General features: G+C 49.9%; 1 protein-coding gene across 2 annotated transcripts in view; it reads left to right on the top strand.

Moving 5' to 3' along the window:
- ISM2 (isthmin 2) overlaps positions 1–16,737 on the top strand; it is a 53,842-nt gene extending 37,105 nt beyond the window's left edge. For both annotated transcript variants that reach the window (XM_075129801.1, XM_048854615.2), the window contains 5 exons: positions 1,756–2,019; positions 4,369–4,690; positions 8,671–8,811; positions 9,624–9,701; positions 10,690–16,737. In XM_075129801.1, coding sequence (XP_074985902.1) covers positions 1,756–2,019; positions 4,369–4,690; positions 8,671–8,811; positions 9,624–9,701; positions 10,690–11,207 — 1,323 coding nt within the window. In that variant the 3' untranslated portion in view covers positions 11,208–16,737. The remainder of the gene's footprint in view (positions 1–1,755; positions 2,020–4,368; positions 4,691–8,670; positions 8,812–9,623; positions 9,702–10,689) is intronic.
- Positions 16,738–17,900: the final 1,163 nt, after the last annotated feature.

The raw sequence follows: 17,900 nt of genomic DNA, 5'->3' as shown, positions 1-17,900 counted from the left end.
CAAACCATCTGGCCCTAATTGCAGGTAAAAGTGCCGTTCTGTCTCCCTGGTGGGGAGGGGAGCTTCTCCCTCTTCCTTTTCCTGCAGCTACAGTCTGGGCTCATGGAGGGGAAGGAGGGTTTGGTGGTGCCAGGGAAGAGAGCTAGGAACAAAGGGGAATTTAGGCTGGGCATCAGGAAATATCTGCTACCTGTGAGATGCACTAAGCTGGGGAATCAGGCAGGGTGGAAGGCACATAGGTTGGAAAGTTAAATCCTAGACCACTGGAGAACCTTCTTTAGGGAAGCCTGCATTGGTTGAGCGAGGACTGGGGTGCAGAGAGCTTGACAGGTTGTTCCCATCTCCGATTTCTCTGATGCACTGAAGCTTGCAGCCCCTTTGACTTGCACCCTTTAGTCCCAGTGTGTGTCGATCGCAGAGGTTAGTGACGGGGGAACCTGGTTCAAGTGGTTTAATTTGGAGGAGTTAATCCTGCTTCTTTCCAAATCCACCCTTAACCCATCCTGATCTGGAAGCCTCTTGAGAATCAGGCTTCCTGGGAGATGGCATCGGCACAAGGCTGTTTCTTGCTGCAGCTCCCAGACCAGAGTAGTAATGCAGAGGTGAGCACAGTGTGCCTCAGAATAGATACAAATGTCTGCAGAGTGAGAGCAGATCAGTTAACACACAGCTTGAGTCACGGGTACCATTTACAAGTAAGTTATGTTGCTTCATAGTCTGCTATACAGGGGGGCTTTAACCATTCATTATCTGTTTCCTACAATGTAAAATGCAGCCATTCATCTTTAGCAGTTTCTTTTCCGATTGACCTTTAGTAGACGATTTGTTCAAGAGGTTCCTAGAGACAAAGCGAGTGAGGTAATATCTTTTACTGGACCAACTTCAAATAAATTGTTTTCTCTGATACTAGTAAATAGTTTTTACATGGCTGGGTTATCTTGGGAAAGTTTCGCCTCAGTTTAATTCACCACATATGAGTGTTGGGCTGGGTGACTTTGTGACCATTAATAATCTTTGCATTTATCATTTTCCAGCTAGAAGTTTTCAAATCTCGTGCCTCAGGGTGAAAATTGATTGTTTGCAGCAGCTGATCACGGTGGGGGGCGTTTTGGAATTTTTCCTCCATGTAAAATATTGACCAGCTAGGCAAGTGAATTATAGATTTTTGTCCTTCCTCCAAAGAATTTGGTCTCTGACATTGTCAGAAGTGAGGATACCAATCAAGGTGGACTAGCAAACTGGGCAGGGAAATCAAAATGCCAGATTAGATGGGACAGTGTTATAGCAGAGAGGTGCAAATACTGGATTGGTTTCTGATGTGGCAGAAAGCAGGGAAATGCCAGACATCATACAGAGTCATTGCTCTGCTCCAGAGTGGCAAGGATATTGGACTAGATAGGCAATTGCTCCGATTGGGTGCTGCAGGGGTATGTGTGAGGAGAGTGGAATAGATACCCTGGTGGCCAGATCTAGTGTAGCAGTCAGTATGTTCTTTGCTTGTATGGCCTGTTTGCTGTCTCAGACCACACTTGGAGGAATAGGGAGATAGTGGGTCGATCAGCCTTGCGTTGGTTCTTAGTAGGTGTGTTTTGGGGACCTGTTTCTTGGCATTTGCAGGCAGCTGCTCACCTCCATAGTGCCTGCTCTCCTGCCCTGTCCCTGGTGTGAGGATGTAGTAGAGTGAGTCCTGAATGGTAGCTGTGGAGATGGTCAGGGTGGGGTTGGAACTGTCATCGCTGCCTCTTTCATTGCCAGGTCTCCACTTCATCTGACACCCGTGTGACGCAGGAAGAGGAAATGCCACAGTCCAACAAGGTTCGGAGCCTGAGGCGAAGCGGGCAGGCTGCACCTCGCCGGCACAAACGCCGATGGTCGTCCCAGCGGGCTGCGAGGAACCAGCCAGTGCCACTCTGGCCTGGTGGCGCTAGCAAGGAGGAGAGCACACCCTTTGTGCTGGACTTACAGAACCTGCCAGGGTTGGCCAACGTTGACCTGAGTGCCCAGAACCCAAACATACAGGTAGGAGCACAAGTCTCTGTCGCTGGCTGGACAAGGGCACTTTGGGCAGGAGCAAAAAAACAACGTGGCTGGATTATGCAAGCATAGAAGCACTTGAGCGGCCGGGGGACGACCTGATTGGGCCGAGGGCCCCATCCATCTGCTGTGCGGTAGGGACCAGAAGGGCCCCCAAACCCCTTCCTCTGCACCATGACAGGACTGATTTCATTATCTATACACCATCCCAGACAGCTGGTCTCAGCCTGGGTTATCGCCAGTGCTCTTGATTCCACCACAGCTTGCTCTGTCGCCAACAGTTTTTAGGGTAAAGTGCCTTGCAGAGGCCAGGGGGGAGTGGTGAGGCACTTCCTGGCGCGTATCGCCACATCTGACAGGAACTCCCTCGCTCTAAGAAGCTTGTGCTCATGGGCTCACTGTACATTTCAGGCCAAACTAATGGGGAAGCAGTGGCAGATTTTCAGTGACTGTTACACCCAAGCTCCAGCAGGGAGGCACTGAGATCTGCTATAGCTCCCCATCCTTACGGGTGGGAAGGAATCTGAGTGGAGAGGTGGGTGGGTCTGGAATGGATGAGAGAAGGGACCTGACTCCAGGCTGAAACTGAACAAAGGTTCCATTTGGGTCTGTTCTTATGTTGCCTGGCCCAGTTTGCCCAATCCAAGTCACCAATTTACTGAAACCATGCAATATAAGGGGCTGGGGTGATACATTTTTCCCAGAGTCTTGGGGAAGAGAGGCCAAAATAGACTCCCAGCACATAGGAGCAATGGGAAGCAAACCACTACCATGGTTTACCTTGTATTGTGGGGAGCCTATTGACAAAGTCCCCTAACCTTCCTCCTGCCTGTACAGAGCTGGCACAAAATCCACTGGGGAAGGATCTGATCAGGAACACCCCCTCGATGTGCTGCAGGACTGGGGGCCCTGTGGGGACTTCATTGGGCAGAGGGGTAATACCTCCAGTATCCGGAATTGCTTTGATCTCCATTTCTTCTTCATCCCTAAAAGGCCTGATTGCTGCCTTAGGGGGGCCCTGGCCGTCAGCATGTGTGCAGGATGCTGAGAATGTCAGGGGGAGGGCACTGTGGCAGACTGGAACTGGACCCAGGCCTGGGGAGTGCCACAGACAAACTGCACGGTGGGGTCAATTAACCAGATGTTTTCTCTCTGGCCTTGTTTGATCTCCTAATTGGAAACCTTTTGTGTGGGGGCCCCATTTCCTAGACTCTGCAAGGCTGATACCATATATTTTGGCATATAATCCTCAGGCACACATAAGCCACACCCATTTAGGACAGGAGATGCTGGCATGTAAATTCCAGATCACCTCGGTCAGGATTCTCTGTACTCCTGGCCCCTCTCGCTTCTTTTTTAGAACTCCTCCCTTTACAGCAAGGATGGGTTCATGGACTGTTTCCTAAGGGGATACAAGCACTGCATTTCTAAGAGTTCTAGCCTATGCACTGGCCCTCTGCAGTCAGGAGAGATTTTTCCCAACCCTGCGTGGCTGGGCTAGGCACCCCCAAAACATGTCTCCTGACTGACCTGCAACACCTCCTGCTAGTCTAGCCCTGGCCTACCCCCACACACCTCTGCCAATGTACCTCAATTGTTTCTTGCAGCAAACCCTGCTATTCGAGTCCTGGGTCCCTCCTACCAGCTGTGCCAGGCTGAGTTTTGTACTGTGGAGGAATGTCTGCTTGCAACTAGGTTGAGATCCACGAAACTCACTGCTCTAGTGATTCAAGCCAGAAAATAATCTTGGCCTCTCTAGGAGTGTGGCTGGAGTTTCAGCCCACCCAATCACCACAATGCTGGTCCTGCTACTTTCCATTCCCAGAGCAAGGGCCTAGCTAACCTCCAGGGAGATCTTACTTCGTAGCACCCATCCCATTACTAAACTGCCTCCTCTCTCAGTGTGCGGGGGCTGTTTCTATTCCTGGAGGATTATGTTGCTTGACCCCCTGCCTGTCTCCGGCACCTCAGTGTGCTTCACAAACTGTTTACCAAACCTGCACCTCCCCTGGTCTCCTGGGTTGTTCTTGTTTTATGCAATGTGCCTCTCGCTGCCTCCAGACTCCGGGATGTCAGGTTTTTTTAATGACACATTGGCGCCATCAGCTGTGGGAGGAGTCTAGCAGGGCCCGGCACTGTATCCTGCAGCATACCACAACCCGGCCAAAGCAGGAAACTAGTTGGAATGTCTAGATCCTGAGTAGGAAGCTATTGGACCAACAGGAAAATCCTTTGTTGCCCTTTAAGGGAGTCCCCGGCAACTGAGTCAGGCAGGAGCCCTGGCTTCAGTGCTGGTCCCTCCCTTATCACCTTGCCTCTTGTCTGGCTTCCCAGGTAACCATCGAGGTGGTGGATGATCCCCAGGCTGAGATAGAGATGGATTTGCTGAAGGAGACCAGCAATGACTGGTCCCTGACCTCCTCTGAGTGGTTGTCCCACAAGGACCTCTTCTGGCCCCTCTTCTGGGAGTATACGGATCCCACTGAGGAAGAGGAGGAGGATGAGGATGACAGCTTGGACAGAGAGGAGGAGGAGGAAGATTATACAGCAGAATATGAGGAAGAGGAGGAGACAGTGCTGAGTGGAGTGGGAGGCGACTGGGACCAGAGGTGGCCGAGTCAGAAGAACTGGATCTTCAAGGAAAAATATAATTATGGTGAGTCATCCCCTGCCCCTCAGCAGATGCCCCCGAATTCTGCAGTGACCACCTCCCTGCCCACGAGGGGCTGGATTCCTATTAAAGGCATTGGGTGCATCCACAGGGCAGCCTGTTCCAGTGCAGGGATGTCAGACAGATGCAGCTTGATGGATTTGCATAAATCTCAGCTTTTGTGTATAAAAAATAGAAAAAAGGAAGTTTCTAGCCCCTATGGTTGTGAAGGAAACTTTCCAAATGGAACCAAAACAGTGAAGTCTGCCTGAGTCTGCAGACAGCCTAGATAAATAACTCAGAGGTGTGAACTGAATTCCCAGCTGATTGGATTGCTAATGCTAAAGCCTAATGAGTACGTATGTTCAGACTAGAAATAAGATACAGATTTTTAATCATACAGGTAAGTAGCCATTGGAACAACTTACCTAGGGATGTGGTGGGTTCTCCGGCACTTGAAGGCTTTAAATGAAGATTGGCTGCCTTTCCAGAAGATATGCTGTAGCTCAAACAGCAGTTATGGGCTCCATGCAGAAATGAGGGGGCAAGGTTCTCTGGCCTGTGTTGCGCAGGAGGTCAGACTAGAGGCCCCTTCTGGACTTAACGGTTGTGACTCTGTGACCGTTCGGTGTCAGCATGAACTATCTCATGGCTGATGGCTCTGACAGATAGAATGGGGCAGGGGGTGGGAATGAAGTGAGCAAGACTGGATGTGGCATTAAGGTAGTGAACAAATAATAAATGACCTGAAAGATGAGTTACGACAGCAAGGCTGTATTCTAACCTTGATCCTGTGCAAACCTCCACTACCATCAGTGGGAGGTGGTTGTGGATAGGGGACTGGGCAGTCCTAAATGTATATCCAGCCCATGGACCATCAATAAGCATGGAATGCATCCCTCCCCACTGAATGAATTTGAACTCTGGTGTAATGGTTAGCGCAAGAAGACTGGGCACCACGACTCCAGGGTTCTGCTCTCAGCTCTGAGAGAGAGCGTGCCAAGGTGGGAATTAGGGCTCTGGTTCTATTCCTGGCTCTGGGAAGGAGAATGGTCTAGTGCAGGGGTTCTCAAACTGAGGGTTTAGGGATACTAAACTGGGAGGAGTGGTAGATACGCTGGAGGGGAGGGATAGGATACAGAAGGACCTAGACAAATTGGAGGATTGGGCCAAAAGAAATCTGATGAGGTTCAATAAGGATAAGTGCAGGGTCCTGCACTTAGGATGGAAGAATCCAATGCACCGCTACAGACTAGGGACCGAATGGCTAGGCAGCAGTTCTGCAGAAAAGGACCTAGGGGTGACAGTGGACGAGAAGCTGGATATGAGTCAGCAGTGTGCCCTTGTTGCCAAGAAGGCCAATGGCATTTTGGGATGTATAAGTAGGGGCATAGCGAGCAGATCGAGGGACGTGATCGTTCCCCTCTATTCGACATTGGTGAGGCCTCATCTGGAGTACTGTGTCCAGTTTTGGGCCCCACACTACAAGAAGGATGTGGAAAAATTGGAGAGAGTCCAGCGAAGGGCAACAAAAATGATTAGGGGTCTGGAACATATGAGTTATGAGGAGAGGCTGAGGGAGCTGGGATTGTTTAGCCTGCAGAAGAGAAGAATGAGGGGGGATTTGATAGCTGCTTTCAACTACCTGAAAGGGGGTTCCAAAGAGGATGGCTCTAGACTGTTCTCAATGGTAGCAGATGACAGAACGAGGAGTAATGGTCTCAAGTTGCAGTGGGGGAGGTTTAGATTGGATATTAGGAAAAACTTTTTCACTAAGAGGGTGGTGAAACACTGGAATGCGTTACCTAGGGAGGTGGTAGAATCTCCTTCCTTAGAAGTTTTTAAGGTCAGGCTTGACAAAGCCCTGGCTGGGATGATTTAACTGGGAATTGGTCCTGCTTTGAGCAGGGGGTTGGACTAGATGACCTTCAGGGGTCCCTTCCAACCCTGATATTCTATGATTCTATGACACAAGGTTATTACATGGGGGATCGCGAGCTATCAGCCTCCACCCCAAACCCTGCATTGCCTCCAGCATTTATAATGGTGTTAAATATAAGGGGGGTCGCACTCAGAGGCTTGCTAAGAGAAAGGGGTCACCAGTACAAAAGTTTGGGAACAACTGGTCTAGTGGCTAAGACTGGGAGTCAGGACGCCTGAATTCTGTTCCCAGGAAGCACAGCCTGAGAAGGGTGCCAGCAAGGGCAGGTGCAGCCACCTGCTGCTGCCCCTACCTGGGTTTGTCAGGAGTGGCATCCATGAAAAAGTCTGGGCAATTAGAAAAGGGGAAGAAGGGGGCACTTCAGGGAAGGTTCAGGGTCCCCTGGTGTTTCCACTTCTCCCCCACTCCCCGTGTCACAGTGGTGGGGACTGGACGCAGCTCCCTCCAGAACTATCCAAGTGGGGCACTGAGAGGAATCAGATGTGCCTCTCCAGGGCTCACTGCTGTGCTGTGAGCAGTTCCTCAAGGTACTTACCATATGCATGTGCTCTCGCCCTCTCACATTGGGCCAATGGGAAATCATCATTGAATGGAGGTGTTTCCAGTGTTTCTGCAGGAATCGGTTCTACACGCAATGCTATTCAACATTTTCATCAATGGTCTGGAAGGAAATATAAAATCACTGCTGATGTACTTTGCGGGTGACACAAAGATTGGCAGAGTGGTAATTAATGATGAGGACTCGGCAGTCACACAGAGTGATCTGGATCGCCTGGTTGGCTGGGCCCATTCAAACAAAATGCCTTTTAATACAGCCAAATTCAAAGTCATACATCTAGGATCAAGGAATGCAGGGTGTACCTACAGAATGGGGGACTGTATCCTGGAAAGGATTGACTCTGAAGTGGATTGATGGGTCATAGTGTGCAAGCTCCCAGTGAAGAGGACTAACGCGACCCTGGACTGTATAAACAGCAGCAGTGTGTAGGAGTGGGGAGGTGATTTTGCTTCTGTGTACAGCATTGGTGAGACCAATACTGCATTCAGTTCTGGTGTCCAGATTTTTAAAAAGGATATTGATAAATTGGAGAGGATGTAGAAGAGTGTCACAAAAGTGATTTGAGGGCTGCAGAAAATGCCTTGTAGTGAGTGATTAAAGAGCTCGATCAGGTTAGCTCATCAAAAAGAAGATTGAAGTGACTTGATTACAGGGTAGAAGTCTCTTCACAAGGAGGAAATACAAGGTCCTTAAGAGCTCTTCAGTCTAGCAGAGAAAGACAACACATGAACTGATGACTGGAAGTTGAAACTAAATAAATTCCATGTAGAAACAAGGAACACATTTTTAACAGTGGGGATGATTACCCCTGGAACAAACTACACAGGGAAGTGATGGATTCTCTATTTTTTGGTATCTTCAGATCAAGACTGGATGCCTGTCTGAAAAATATGCTGTGGCCAAGCACAAACTATTGTGCTTGGCCAAAGCCAAGATTACAACAGGGTTCAAAAAAGAACTAGATAAATTCCTGGAGGATAGGTCCATCAATGGCTATTCGCCAGGATGGGCAGGGATGGTGTCCCTACCCTGTTTGCCAGAAGCTGGAAATGGGCATTGGGGGTGGATCACTGGATGATTACCTGTTCTGTTCATTCCCTCGGGGGCACCTGGCAGTGGTCATGGTTGGAAGACAGGATACTGGGCTAGACGGACCTTTGGTCTGACCCAGTATGGCCACTCTTATGTTTCTTATTGGGCTCAGTGCAGGGATAGCCGAGTGAAGTTCTGTGGCTGCTAATATACAGGAGATCAAACTAGATGACTTCAACTTTAAAAATCTGTGAATCTGTTCAAGTGCTCTCCTGAGTTCTAACCAGCTCCCCTTTAGAGACCAGCTCAGGAGGGCAGGACTGGGGGAGCTAGGAGCAGGGTGATATAGGTAGAAGGAAGCCAGCAGGGTAGTCCAGAGCAGCTCCAGGCTTCATTCCCATCTGGGCTTTGCACAAGGACTTTCATGCTTTGTCCTTCTCTTGCTGTCCCCAGACTATGAAGATGAAGAGGAGTGGAGCTCTTGGTCCCCCTGCAGCGTGACCTGTGGTAGCGGCAACCAGAAAAGAACCCGGTCCTGTGGTTATGCCTGCACAGCCACCGAGTCGAGAACCTGCGACCTGTATCGCTGCCCTGGTGAGCCTCTCCCCTCCTATTGTACACCTCGTGCTCCAGACAGAGCCACTTCTCTGCCTCCCCTAATGCCTTAGGGGGCCGTTTCTCAAACTCATGTGCCCAGTGAGGCCTTCCCCACAGCAAGATCCTGTTTCTGCTAGGGGGGAGGTATGAATTCCCGGCTCGGGGCAGGAGGGTCACTTGAGGAATTTTCCATCTCCACAGGGCAGGGAGAACTTTATCCCTTTCTAACATGATGAAGGGATCTAGGTGGGACTCACCCCAGAAAAGAAACCCATAGGCCAAATCCCTCTGTGGTCCTTGGCCTGCCTCCTAAACCCTTAAAACACTCAGCTTCTCTTGTCCTCTGTTTGGATACTGGCTAGTGCTTGAAGAGGTAATAGTTTTCAATTTTTTGATCTGAGCCAGTAAAAATGGCTGGTTCTTTCCATCATGAAGAGAGGGCGTGGCTTGTCATTCCATAATCAGCCGTAAGTAGCCCATGGATCATAGATCTGCTGCCTACCTTCAAAACTCTGTTACATATGAAGCCTGAAATCCTCATTGGAAGTTTAGTGAGAGCTGGTTCCAACCATCAGGATCCATCACAACCAGCGATCTTACACTCCCTTAGTGTTATCCTCTTTGCAGTACCATCCCGTTGGTCTTCTGTGCATAGGGGTAGGCCACCGTGAAGGTAGGGAAGGGGCAGGCAGAAATACAAGGGTCTGATGCCCAAGCCCAGCCAAGACCGCTGGCCCATCCCTGGAAAGGGATTCATTATCTCTGCGAGATTCATCTTGGCTATTTGCTTGTATGTTTTATCTCCGAAGGAGCAAATGGGGAGATGGTCTTCACCACTGACGAGACGCCATTTGAGGGTGAGAACACCACAGAGATGTTCAACTCAGGTCAGCACATTTCTCATCTGTACATTAGGGCCCTGGCAGCTCCTAAGGGATTTCATGGTGCAGCACCCCAAAGAGGAGATGCTGCTACCTGGATGGGAGTGTTCTGCCAAGGGGTCCAGGTTTTGGTGGACTTCACTGAAATATCCACACAGGCATGAAATGTTGTCAGCCCTCTCCACGTAGGGACCTAGGCATTAGCATGTGCCAGGCACGCTGTTCTGATAGAGGGTGCTGGCATGGTGCTAGGCATTCCACTCAAGGGTGGCTTCATAATGGGAAGGGTAGAAATGCCCCAATGGAAGTCCCACCCTGAAGCAAGATTTAGATTTAATGCTCCACACACCTAGGTGCTTTCACAATCATATGAGTCTATGGCCCTTGTCCATGCTACAGCTATACTCATGTTGGGAAGCCCAGTTACAGCACAATGGACTCACAGCCTGGTTACAGTCTGGTTCCATTATGCAGTGAAGACAGAACCTAACTGAAGTCCCTGAGACATGTTGAACTTTGAGACAGTGTGAAGCTTTAACAAAGATTATAGGCATGGGTAAGGTCCCATCTGCACTGACTGTAGCGGTATGGACACGACCAATGACTGCATCATGTTCCTGTTGATGATTTCACTCTGCCATGTGCCTTCCTGAAACAGATCAATGGCCCAGCTGCTCTAGTAGCCTGTCTCCAACAGTGGCTGGTGCTGGATGCTTAGAGATTATGCAGAGCCTACATTAAGCACCTTGCTGTGCAACAGTATCCCATGGAGAGAGATTCTTTTCTGATCCCCATCTCTTGATCAGCTGTTGCCCTCAAGCACAGGGGTTGTTGTCGCTGGCAATCTCCTCCCCTGGTACCAGCTCCTCCATGGAGGCTATGGTGATTGTTAGCCTAGCTGTTGTGGTGTAACTCCATTCCCAGGGCTGTGGCTGGACCTCAGAGAGGTACCCACTGGGTGGGGAGGTTGCTTATACTTGTTTCTCTTCTCCAGATGTGGACAGCTGTGAGAAGTGGCTGAACTGCAGGAGCGACTTCCTCACCAAGTATTTGAGTAAGGTGCTGACGGATTTGCCCAGCTGCCCCTGCTCCTACCCATTGGAGGCTGTTTACAGCGCTGTGAATCTGCGGGATGAGGGCCAGGGCAAGAACTTCCGCTGGCGGGATGCCAGTGGGCCCAAGGAGCGGCTGGACATCTACAAGCCCACGGCCCGCTTCTGCCTGCGCTCCATGCTCTCCTTGGACAGCACCACGCTGGCCGCCCAGCACTGCTGCTACGATGAGCACACAAAGCTCATCACCCGGGGCAAGGGGGCCGGCGCCCCCAACCTCATCAGCACGGAGTTCTCCCCGGAGCTGCACTACAAGGTGGACATGCTGCCTTGGATTCTGTGCAAGGGGGACTGGAGCCGGTACCATGCTGTTCGGCCCCCCAACAATGGGCAGCAGTGCGCTGATAACCCCACTGAGGAGGAGTACCTCTCCCAGCTGCAGGAGGCCAAGGAGTACTAGCAGAGCTTGGCTGAGTGATGGGAGAGCAGGATGTGGCAGGTCTATCACGTAACACTCCAGGAGCACCAGGGGGCCTGTCTCTCTCTCCACTGCAGTGGGGGCCCGCAGGCCACAGAGGCTCTGGAGTCGTCCCCTGCTTGTCACTCCCTTGGAAACAAAGCAGTCCGGGGGAGAGGCAGAGCGTTTGGCCTTACACGCAAGCTCCCTGTCGGTGCCAACCACAGGGATTGGTTTTAAATCTATCTTTTCACAGTGGCATCCCAGTTTCTTTCCAGTTTCTAAGGGGCCCAGGTGATCCTTGCTGCCTGATTGGTCCCAGGGATGCTGTTCTCACTCTAGCTACTTCTCTGTGGATAGCACAGGATCCATGCGGGTGACAGCTAGAGGCAATGGAAAGCAGCGGCCTCTGAGGGTGGGGGTGCATAAAGGGAAAGGGCACAGCTCCTGTTACTTTTCTATGAAGTGTTAATTGCAGTCTCACAAGGAGCTCAGGGGTTTATGGTGAAACATTCTTGGCTTCTGTTTGCTTCGTGTTGCAGCTGGGCTGGTGGAGTTTAATACACCAACCAAAACTTGCTGTTAAGGCAAAGAGTTAGCAGCTTTATCAGAGACATCCGATCAGGCAACTGTATAAACGCCTGCCTTAGCAGGTCCTGGGTCTCCTCTAAAACCTGGGGATGGATCCTCCTAGGAGAGGGCTCCTCGTGAGGAGTACAGGGTGGGGTATCCCCTGGATCTTACAGTTCAGACTTGGAAAGAAAGAGACTGGGAAAGGCCCACGTGGTGTTCCCTTGGCTCTTGTGGCTGGGGAATGGGGTAGTGATGCTGGTGCTGGGAGCTATGTGAAAACATGCCCTCTTCACAGAGCAATTGAGAATAATAAGGTACACCTGCTGCCAGGGCCAGGGGCAAATAAGGACAAACAAGATCTGGTCTCCACCCAGAGGGGAAGGAAAAGGAAATGATCCAATATCTGTGTTTAACACCTTGTCCTCACTTCAAAGGGAATGGGATGGGGGGATTGGTAGAAGTCACATCAGCAGCCTATATGGACACCTGGATCTCCCTGGCAGGTCAGCTCTCCTGGTGCGTTGCAGTGTTGAGGAGTGTCTTTCCATCAGATGGTACCCACCCACTCTCTTCCCCAGCTCTGCAGAGTGTGGGAGGCAGTCCTGCTGTTTGTGTCTTCACAACGATGTGCAGAAAGCACCCAAGTCAGAGGGATCTCTCTGCAAGCCCAGACCCTGCCAGGGTGACCAGCTGTGAGCAGGGCTTTTGCCTCTGGGGCTGACCACTGGTTTTGACACTGTAAGACCATGTGGAGATGGGAGCTAGACTCCTGCATGTGGATGCTTGCACCATTGCTGGGTTTTTCCCCTGGAGAGGCTGCAGCCTTAGCCAGTGTGTCTCCATTGTCATCACCCCCCCCGACCCCCCGCACTGGGGGAGAGCGAGTGTGATGGACTAGGCCACTCCCTGCAAGTTGGCATCTGGTTAGAAAGAGCAGGTTGGCATCCGCTCTGTTTCTCTCTGGGCACCTTCAAGGCCAGGTCCCGTCTCCCTCTCTCCCCATTGTCCCCAGTTATCTACTAGTCCATTCCCCTGCGTTCCTGCCTGCCCAGCCATCTCCCGAGCTTTATCCCTTTCTTCTAGCAGCAATAGGGATTGGAGAATGTCTGGAAGAGCAGCAGCTGCTGAGTGGGAGACGCTGGTGTCCTGGATAGTCACTCCCCGCCCTTGCCCTCAGCATGTTTTCATTTCCAGGCTCTTGGGGTATGGTCATTGATTCCAATCCAAGGTTCCCATCCTACTGGGGCGAGAAGCAACATAGGACCCAGCCAAAGGTGCCTGCTTCACCCTCCTGTCACCTCGATTAAGAACTCGCCGACCAGGGCCCACAAGCCTCTCATGGACCTCTCTGCTGCTGGGGATGCTCTCTTGTGGCTGAAGCCCATCCTGTGGCCAGTTCCTGTGGATTATTTGAGGGAGCTGAGGTATGACCCATCCCCTTAAGGTTCTTGTGCCTTGCCCACTGCTGACTGACAAGTGCATGGTGTGCTGGGTCACAGTGTGGCAATAGCAACATCTAGTGGCCCCCTAGGGAAATGGCAAATGTCATTCCCCAGAAGAGCCCCAGGCCCAGCATCTTACGAGGGGTGTGGGGTCCAAATAGGTGATGGGAATAAACCACTCATCACTGGGGGGCAGAAATGTCACTTCCTTCCCAAATGGTATCTTCTGCCCAACCCCCTGAAATGAGGCAGCCCAACCCCACCTCATTAGGGAACCAGCAGGTACGGCTCATATATGCTCTGTCCCCCTGCTTCAGGCTCACTGCTCTGCCTAGGCACCCTCTGTCCATGAGCCGCGGGGCTCGTGAGTCCTGTTTCAATCCATTCCTGCCCAGGATCTACTCTAGGAGTGAGTATAGTGAGGTGAACCATACTCTGGTAGGTCCCAAGAGCTGTGCCACCCACCTCCTTAAAACTATAAAAAAATACACGGACACAAATTGGACAAGGTAACATCAGGGACAAGGTGAGACGTTCATCTCCTATGACAAAGGAACCATGTCAAGTGGTTTAATCCCCAAATCTGACCCAAGTAGCTGGGGAGGAAAGACCTCCAAATGCTCAGTACTTTATTTTCTCTGTCCATCATACCCCCCACTGCCGAGAATTGAAGGAACTCTGTTTTCCTGACCCTAAAGCTGTCACAGAGAGTCTACCCAGTAGGAGTGCAGGGTAATTACTTGCCCTACATCCAGAGTGGTGTCATTTCCAGCGGTGGCAATCTGACAGCAAGACAGAAGTGTAAGGAAACAGAGCTGGCTTGTCCAAACTCAGCTGACTGCAGGCCAGGGAGAACTGGGATTTGACTAATGCAAAATGGATACAAAGTAGAAGAAAATGCACGGAATAATTGTTTCTTTAGCTCATAGTCTGCTGCTCTCATTGACCCCCATTGCATGGGTGCCATCCTAGTGGTTATCTTGAGTGTCTCCAGAATGCCTATTCACATGGCTTGGTGCCTTGCCCTGGTTTTCCAGCTCTCCCCAGGTCCATGTTGGCCTATGGTAGCTTCCAGCACCCAACATTCCCATGGTTTTGACCAAGAGCCAAGACTCAAATGTCTCTTCTGCTGCCTCCCTCGGGGTCTTTATTTCTGGGCACCCAGCAGCTTAACCCAACAGGCAGCAGTTCAGATCATTCTGAATAAAACAACATTTATCTGGCAGAGGAAATAAAGAGAAAATCAAGGGAATCTGACAAAGAATAGGATCATGGCCATTGAAGGATCCTTCAATTCATGCTAAGATTCCAACAAGCACAGCTGGTTAATCAGACTTTGCTGCAGAATATTGATCAGTCAGGATAAAACCCTTAATTGGCAGAAGGTCTGTATAGCTGATCACTGTGCATTGTTTCTCTCATTGTCCCAGTATCTTTCTCCAGGGTCAGGGAGCACCCAGTCTGTCAGCTCTCTCTCTCTCTGACCCTTCTTGTAATCGTTGAACCTTTCACTTCTGGACCATTGTGTTCAGGTCATCAGTCACCAGGTGGGACGCTGTCACTAGTGAAACAGAAACCAGTGGATTTGCCAAGCTGCCACATATTGGATTATTATTGTTTAATAATTATAGTTCCTTGATATGCACAGACCCCGATTAGCATGGGAGCCCCATTGTGATGAGCACACTGCAGACCTATATCCAGACCTGCCCCAGAGAACTTATAGGCTACGCTGACAAGTGACATATGAAAGGTGGAGTGAGAGCTAGAGACAAAAAGACATTAACGGTAGATAAACAAAGGGCCAGCTATATTCTCCCTGTCCTTTAAACCATCGCTTGTTGGCTGGTCTCTTATCGACTTTGTGACAGAAGTGGGTCATAAGGAGTTGAGGGCAGTGGTCGATGGATCAGTTCTGGGACAGCATTCTATGTGTAAGGGCAGCATGGAAGAAGACTTGGAGATATTTGTGTGTGAAGCAGATGAATGGGCGGGTGAGGTTGTCAGACATTGGTGAAAGGAAAAACACATTATCCCTTGTCATTCACCAGTCTCTCTTCTTATTGCCTCTTGCACATCAAATGCCATTGGCCCACTTCAGAGGACTCTTGATCTAATGTAATGGGAGGAATCTTTTTAGTGTCAGTACACAGTCTATCTGCTTCTTAAAAACATGTCCTTTTAAACCTTGCTACCTTTCAAAAAGGTACACACCCTCCTAGGCGGGGTCTTCCCATACATCCCTTCTGAGATGAGGGCTTCAGGATGTTCTCCAGCTTCTTCCCTAGGCTAAGATGCCACTGAATAAGTGACCTCCTTATAGTAAGGTCCGTTGCATGTTAATAACATCCTTACTCATGGTTACTCTGAATTTATCAACCTGCATAATCCCAGAAATGATGCTATAATTCCTGTAACACACACGGTTCCTATCAGGGGGCTGGTGAGAACTTTCACAGGAAGGGATTGCTGTTGAAACCTCCTGGGATGTTGAGTTGCTATTCTGCCTCCCTGGTTGAGGACTTCAGGAAACATAGACAAGAATAGAAATACGAGGGGCAAGAAGCAGTGCTTCTCCTCACACAAGCACCTTACCCACCCAGGAAGCTTTATTGAGCTATGCTAGGAAGAGCAGATGTTTGGACAAAGGTTTATTTTTATATCCTAATAAACAGATTGTTGAGCCACAATTATTAGAGTTCTTTGTCTCCGCCTCCCTTAATTATAATGTTTATATATATAATATATATATATTTCTTTTACTCCTACCAAATTGCATAAAGGGGGATTCTCCTGCATTCTGACTTGCAATAAAGCACTTTATTTAAAATGTATGTGTTGTTACTGATATTGTTCAGTTGTGTTAAGTTGTATATTGCTGAGTGGGTTAGTTACATTTTAAACAGAAATGGTGTTGAGTGCTGCATAGTTTGGGTACCTGTTCATAGCCGGATTGTAAGGAGCCAGACACATTTGCTGACTTTCTTCTCGTTCTATTGTTTGTGTTTGATAGGGATGGGCGAACCTCAAATAGCTCAGACCCGAGATACATGGTTCAGATGCTGCTGTGAACCTTGCAGGGCAAATTCCAGGTGCTCACCCTCTCCTGGAGGAAGCCCACAGCAGCCTTTCCTGTGGCATTTTTGGCACTCCTGTGCCCAGCAGAAATGGGAGAGAAGAGAGGGTGTGGAAACCAGGATGCCTTTAGTTGCTTTCCAAATACGACTGGAATTTTCAAAACTCAAAGGCTTGTGTTGGGAGGGGCAGGGGAGGAAGGATCAAGACAGGTTTTCATTTGAGCTGGTTCATCCATCCCTAGCATGGTAATGTTTGGTTCCCTTGTACAGTATTTATTGTTTGTGGTGGTTGCAGTCGCTTAAGAAATGGGAAAGTAATGCTGGTGGATGGGGCTGCACTGTGGAGCTGTGTTGTGTATCTGAACTGAGAGCAGAGGCTTTACCGAAAGAGAAGCAATAGTGCCAGACGTCTCTTACCAATAAAATTTATTGTTATTACAAGGCAAGCTTGTTAGCTTGGTCTTTGATGGTGGAAAGCCCAGGAGTGCAAAGGGATTTGATCTCTTTGGGCTCCTGAGCATGAGACTGCAGCCTCACTTGTGCTGACCTGGATCCTGGCTTAATTGAGAATACCCACTCTGGTTTTAAAACTGGATTTTGGAACCTGGTTTTTGGAGGGTGTGCCTCAGAAATCTCCTATTTCCCCTTCTCATCCCTCCTAGGAGAGCTGGGTAGAGAACATGGAGTGAGCAGAGTCAGTGTGGCCCAGTAGATAGGGCACCAGACTGGGGGTAAGACGACCTAGATTCTGTTCCTGACTCTGCTGTAATACAACTAACAACAAGAACGACACGTGCTGCTGCCATCCCAGGCTGGGGCTGAATGTGCTGGGGTGGAGGTGGGTGACTTGACTGTTGTGTGCCATCTGGAAAGTGCTTTGGATAAAAGATGCTCTCCCAGTATCATTACCATTAACAATGTGGTACACGAGATCTCGGAAGCCACAGCCTGCTGTCAGAGAGAGAGGTCATCCAGGCCCCCACTATGGAGGAACTATCCGCCCTAAGAGGGGACCATCAGGGTCAGTTTATGAGAAGGCTTGGAAATGATGTAGCAGTGAGATCTCTGAACTTCACCTTCCAAGGTCATGGCTGTGGATGCTTCTATACTGTACCTAGCCTGGTGGTGTTTGAGGGTATGTCTACACTACCAAATTAGGTTGATTTTATAGAAGTCGATTTTTAGAATTACATTTTATACAGTCGATTGCGTATGTCCACACTAAGCGCGTTAAGTCGGCAGAGTGCATCCTCACTACTGTGGCTAGCATCAACTTATGGAGTGGTGCACTGTGGGTAGCTATCCCACAGTTCCCACAGTCTCCGCCACTCATTGGCATTCTGGGTTAAGCTCCCAATGCCTGATGGGGCAAAAACGTTGTTGTGGGTGGTTTGGGGTACGTCATCAGTCGCCCCTCCGTCCTTGAAAGCAACGCCAAACAATCATTTCACGCCTTTTTTCCTGAGTTACCCTTGCAGACACCATACCATGGCAAGCATGGAGCCCGCTCAGCTCACCATCACTGCTGCTGTTGTGGGCAAGTCTCCTGTGGGGGCTGCTGTGATCCAAGTAGCCAATGCAATCATTGGCGTTCTGTTATCAAG

The sequence above is a fragment of the Caretta caretta genome, chromosome 6 (assembly GCF_965140235.1).
Source record: "Caretta caretta isolate rCarCar2 chromosome 6, rCarCar1.hap1, whole genome shotgun sequence".
Classification (NCBI taxonomy): Eukaryota; Metazoa; Chordata; order Testudines; family Cheloniidae; genus Caretta; species Caretta caretta.
This window is presented reverse-complemented; position numbering and strand designations above follow the sequence as displayed.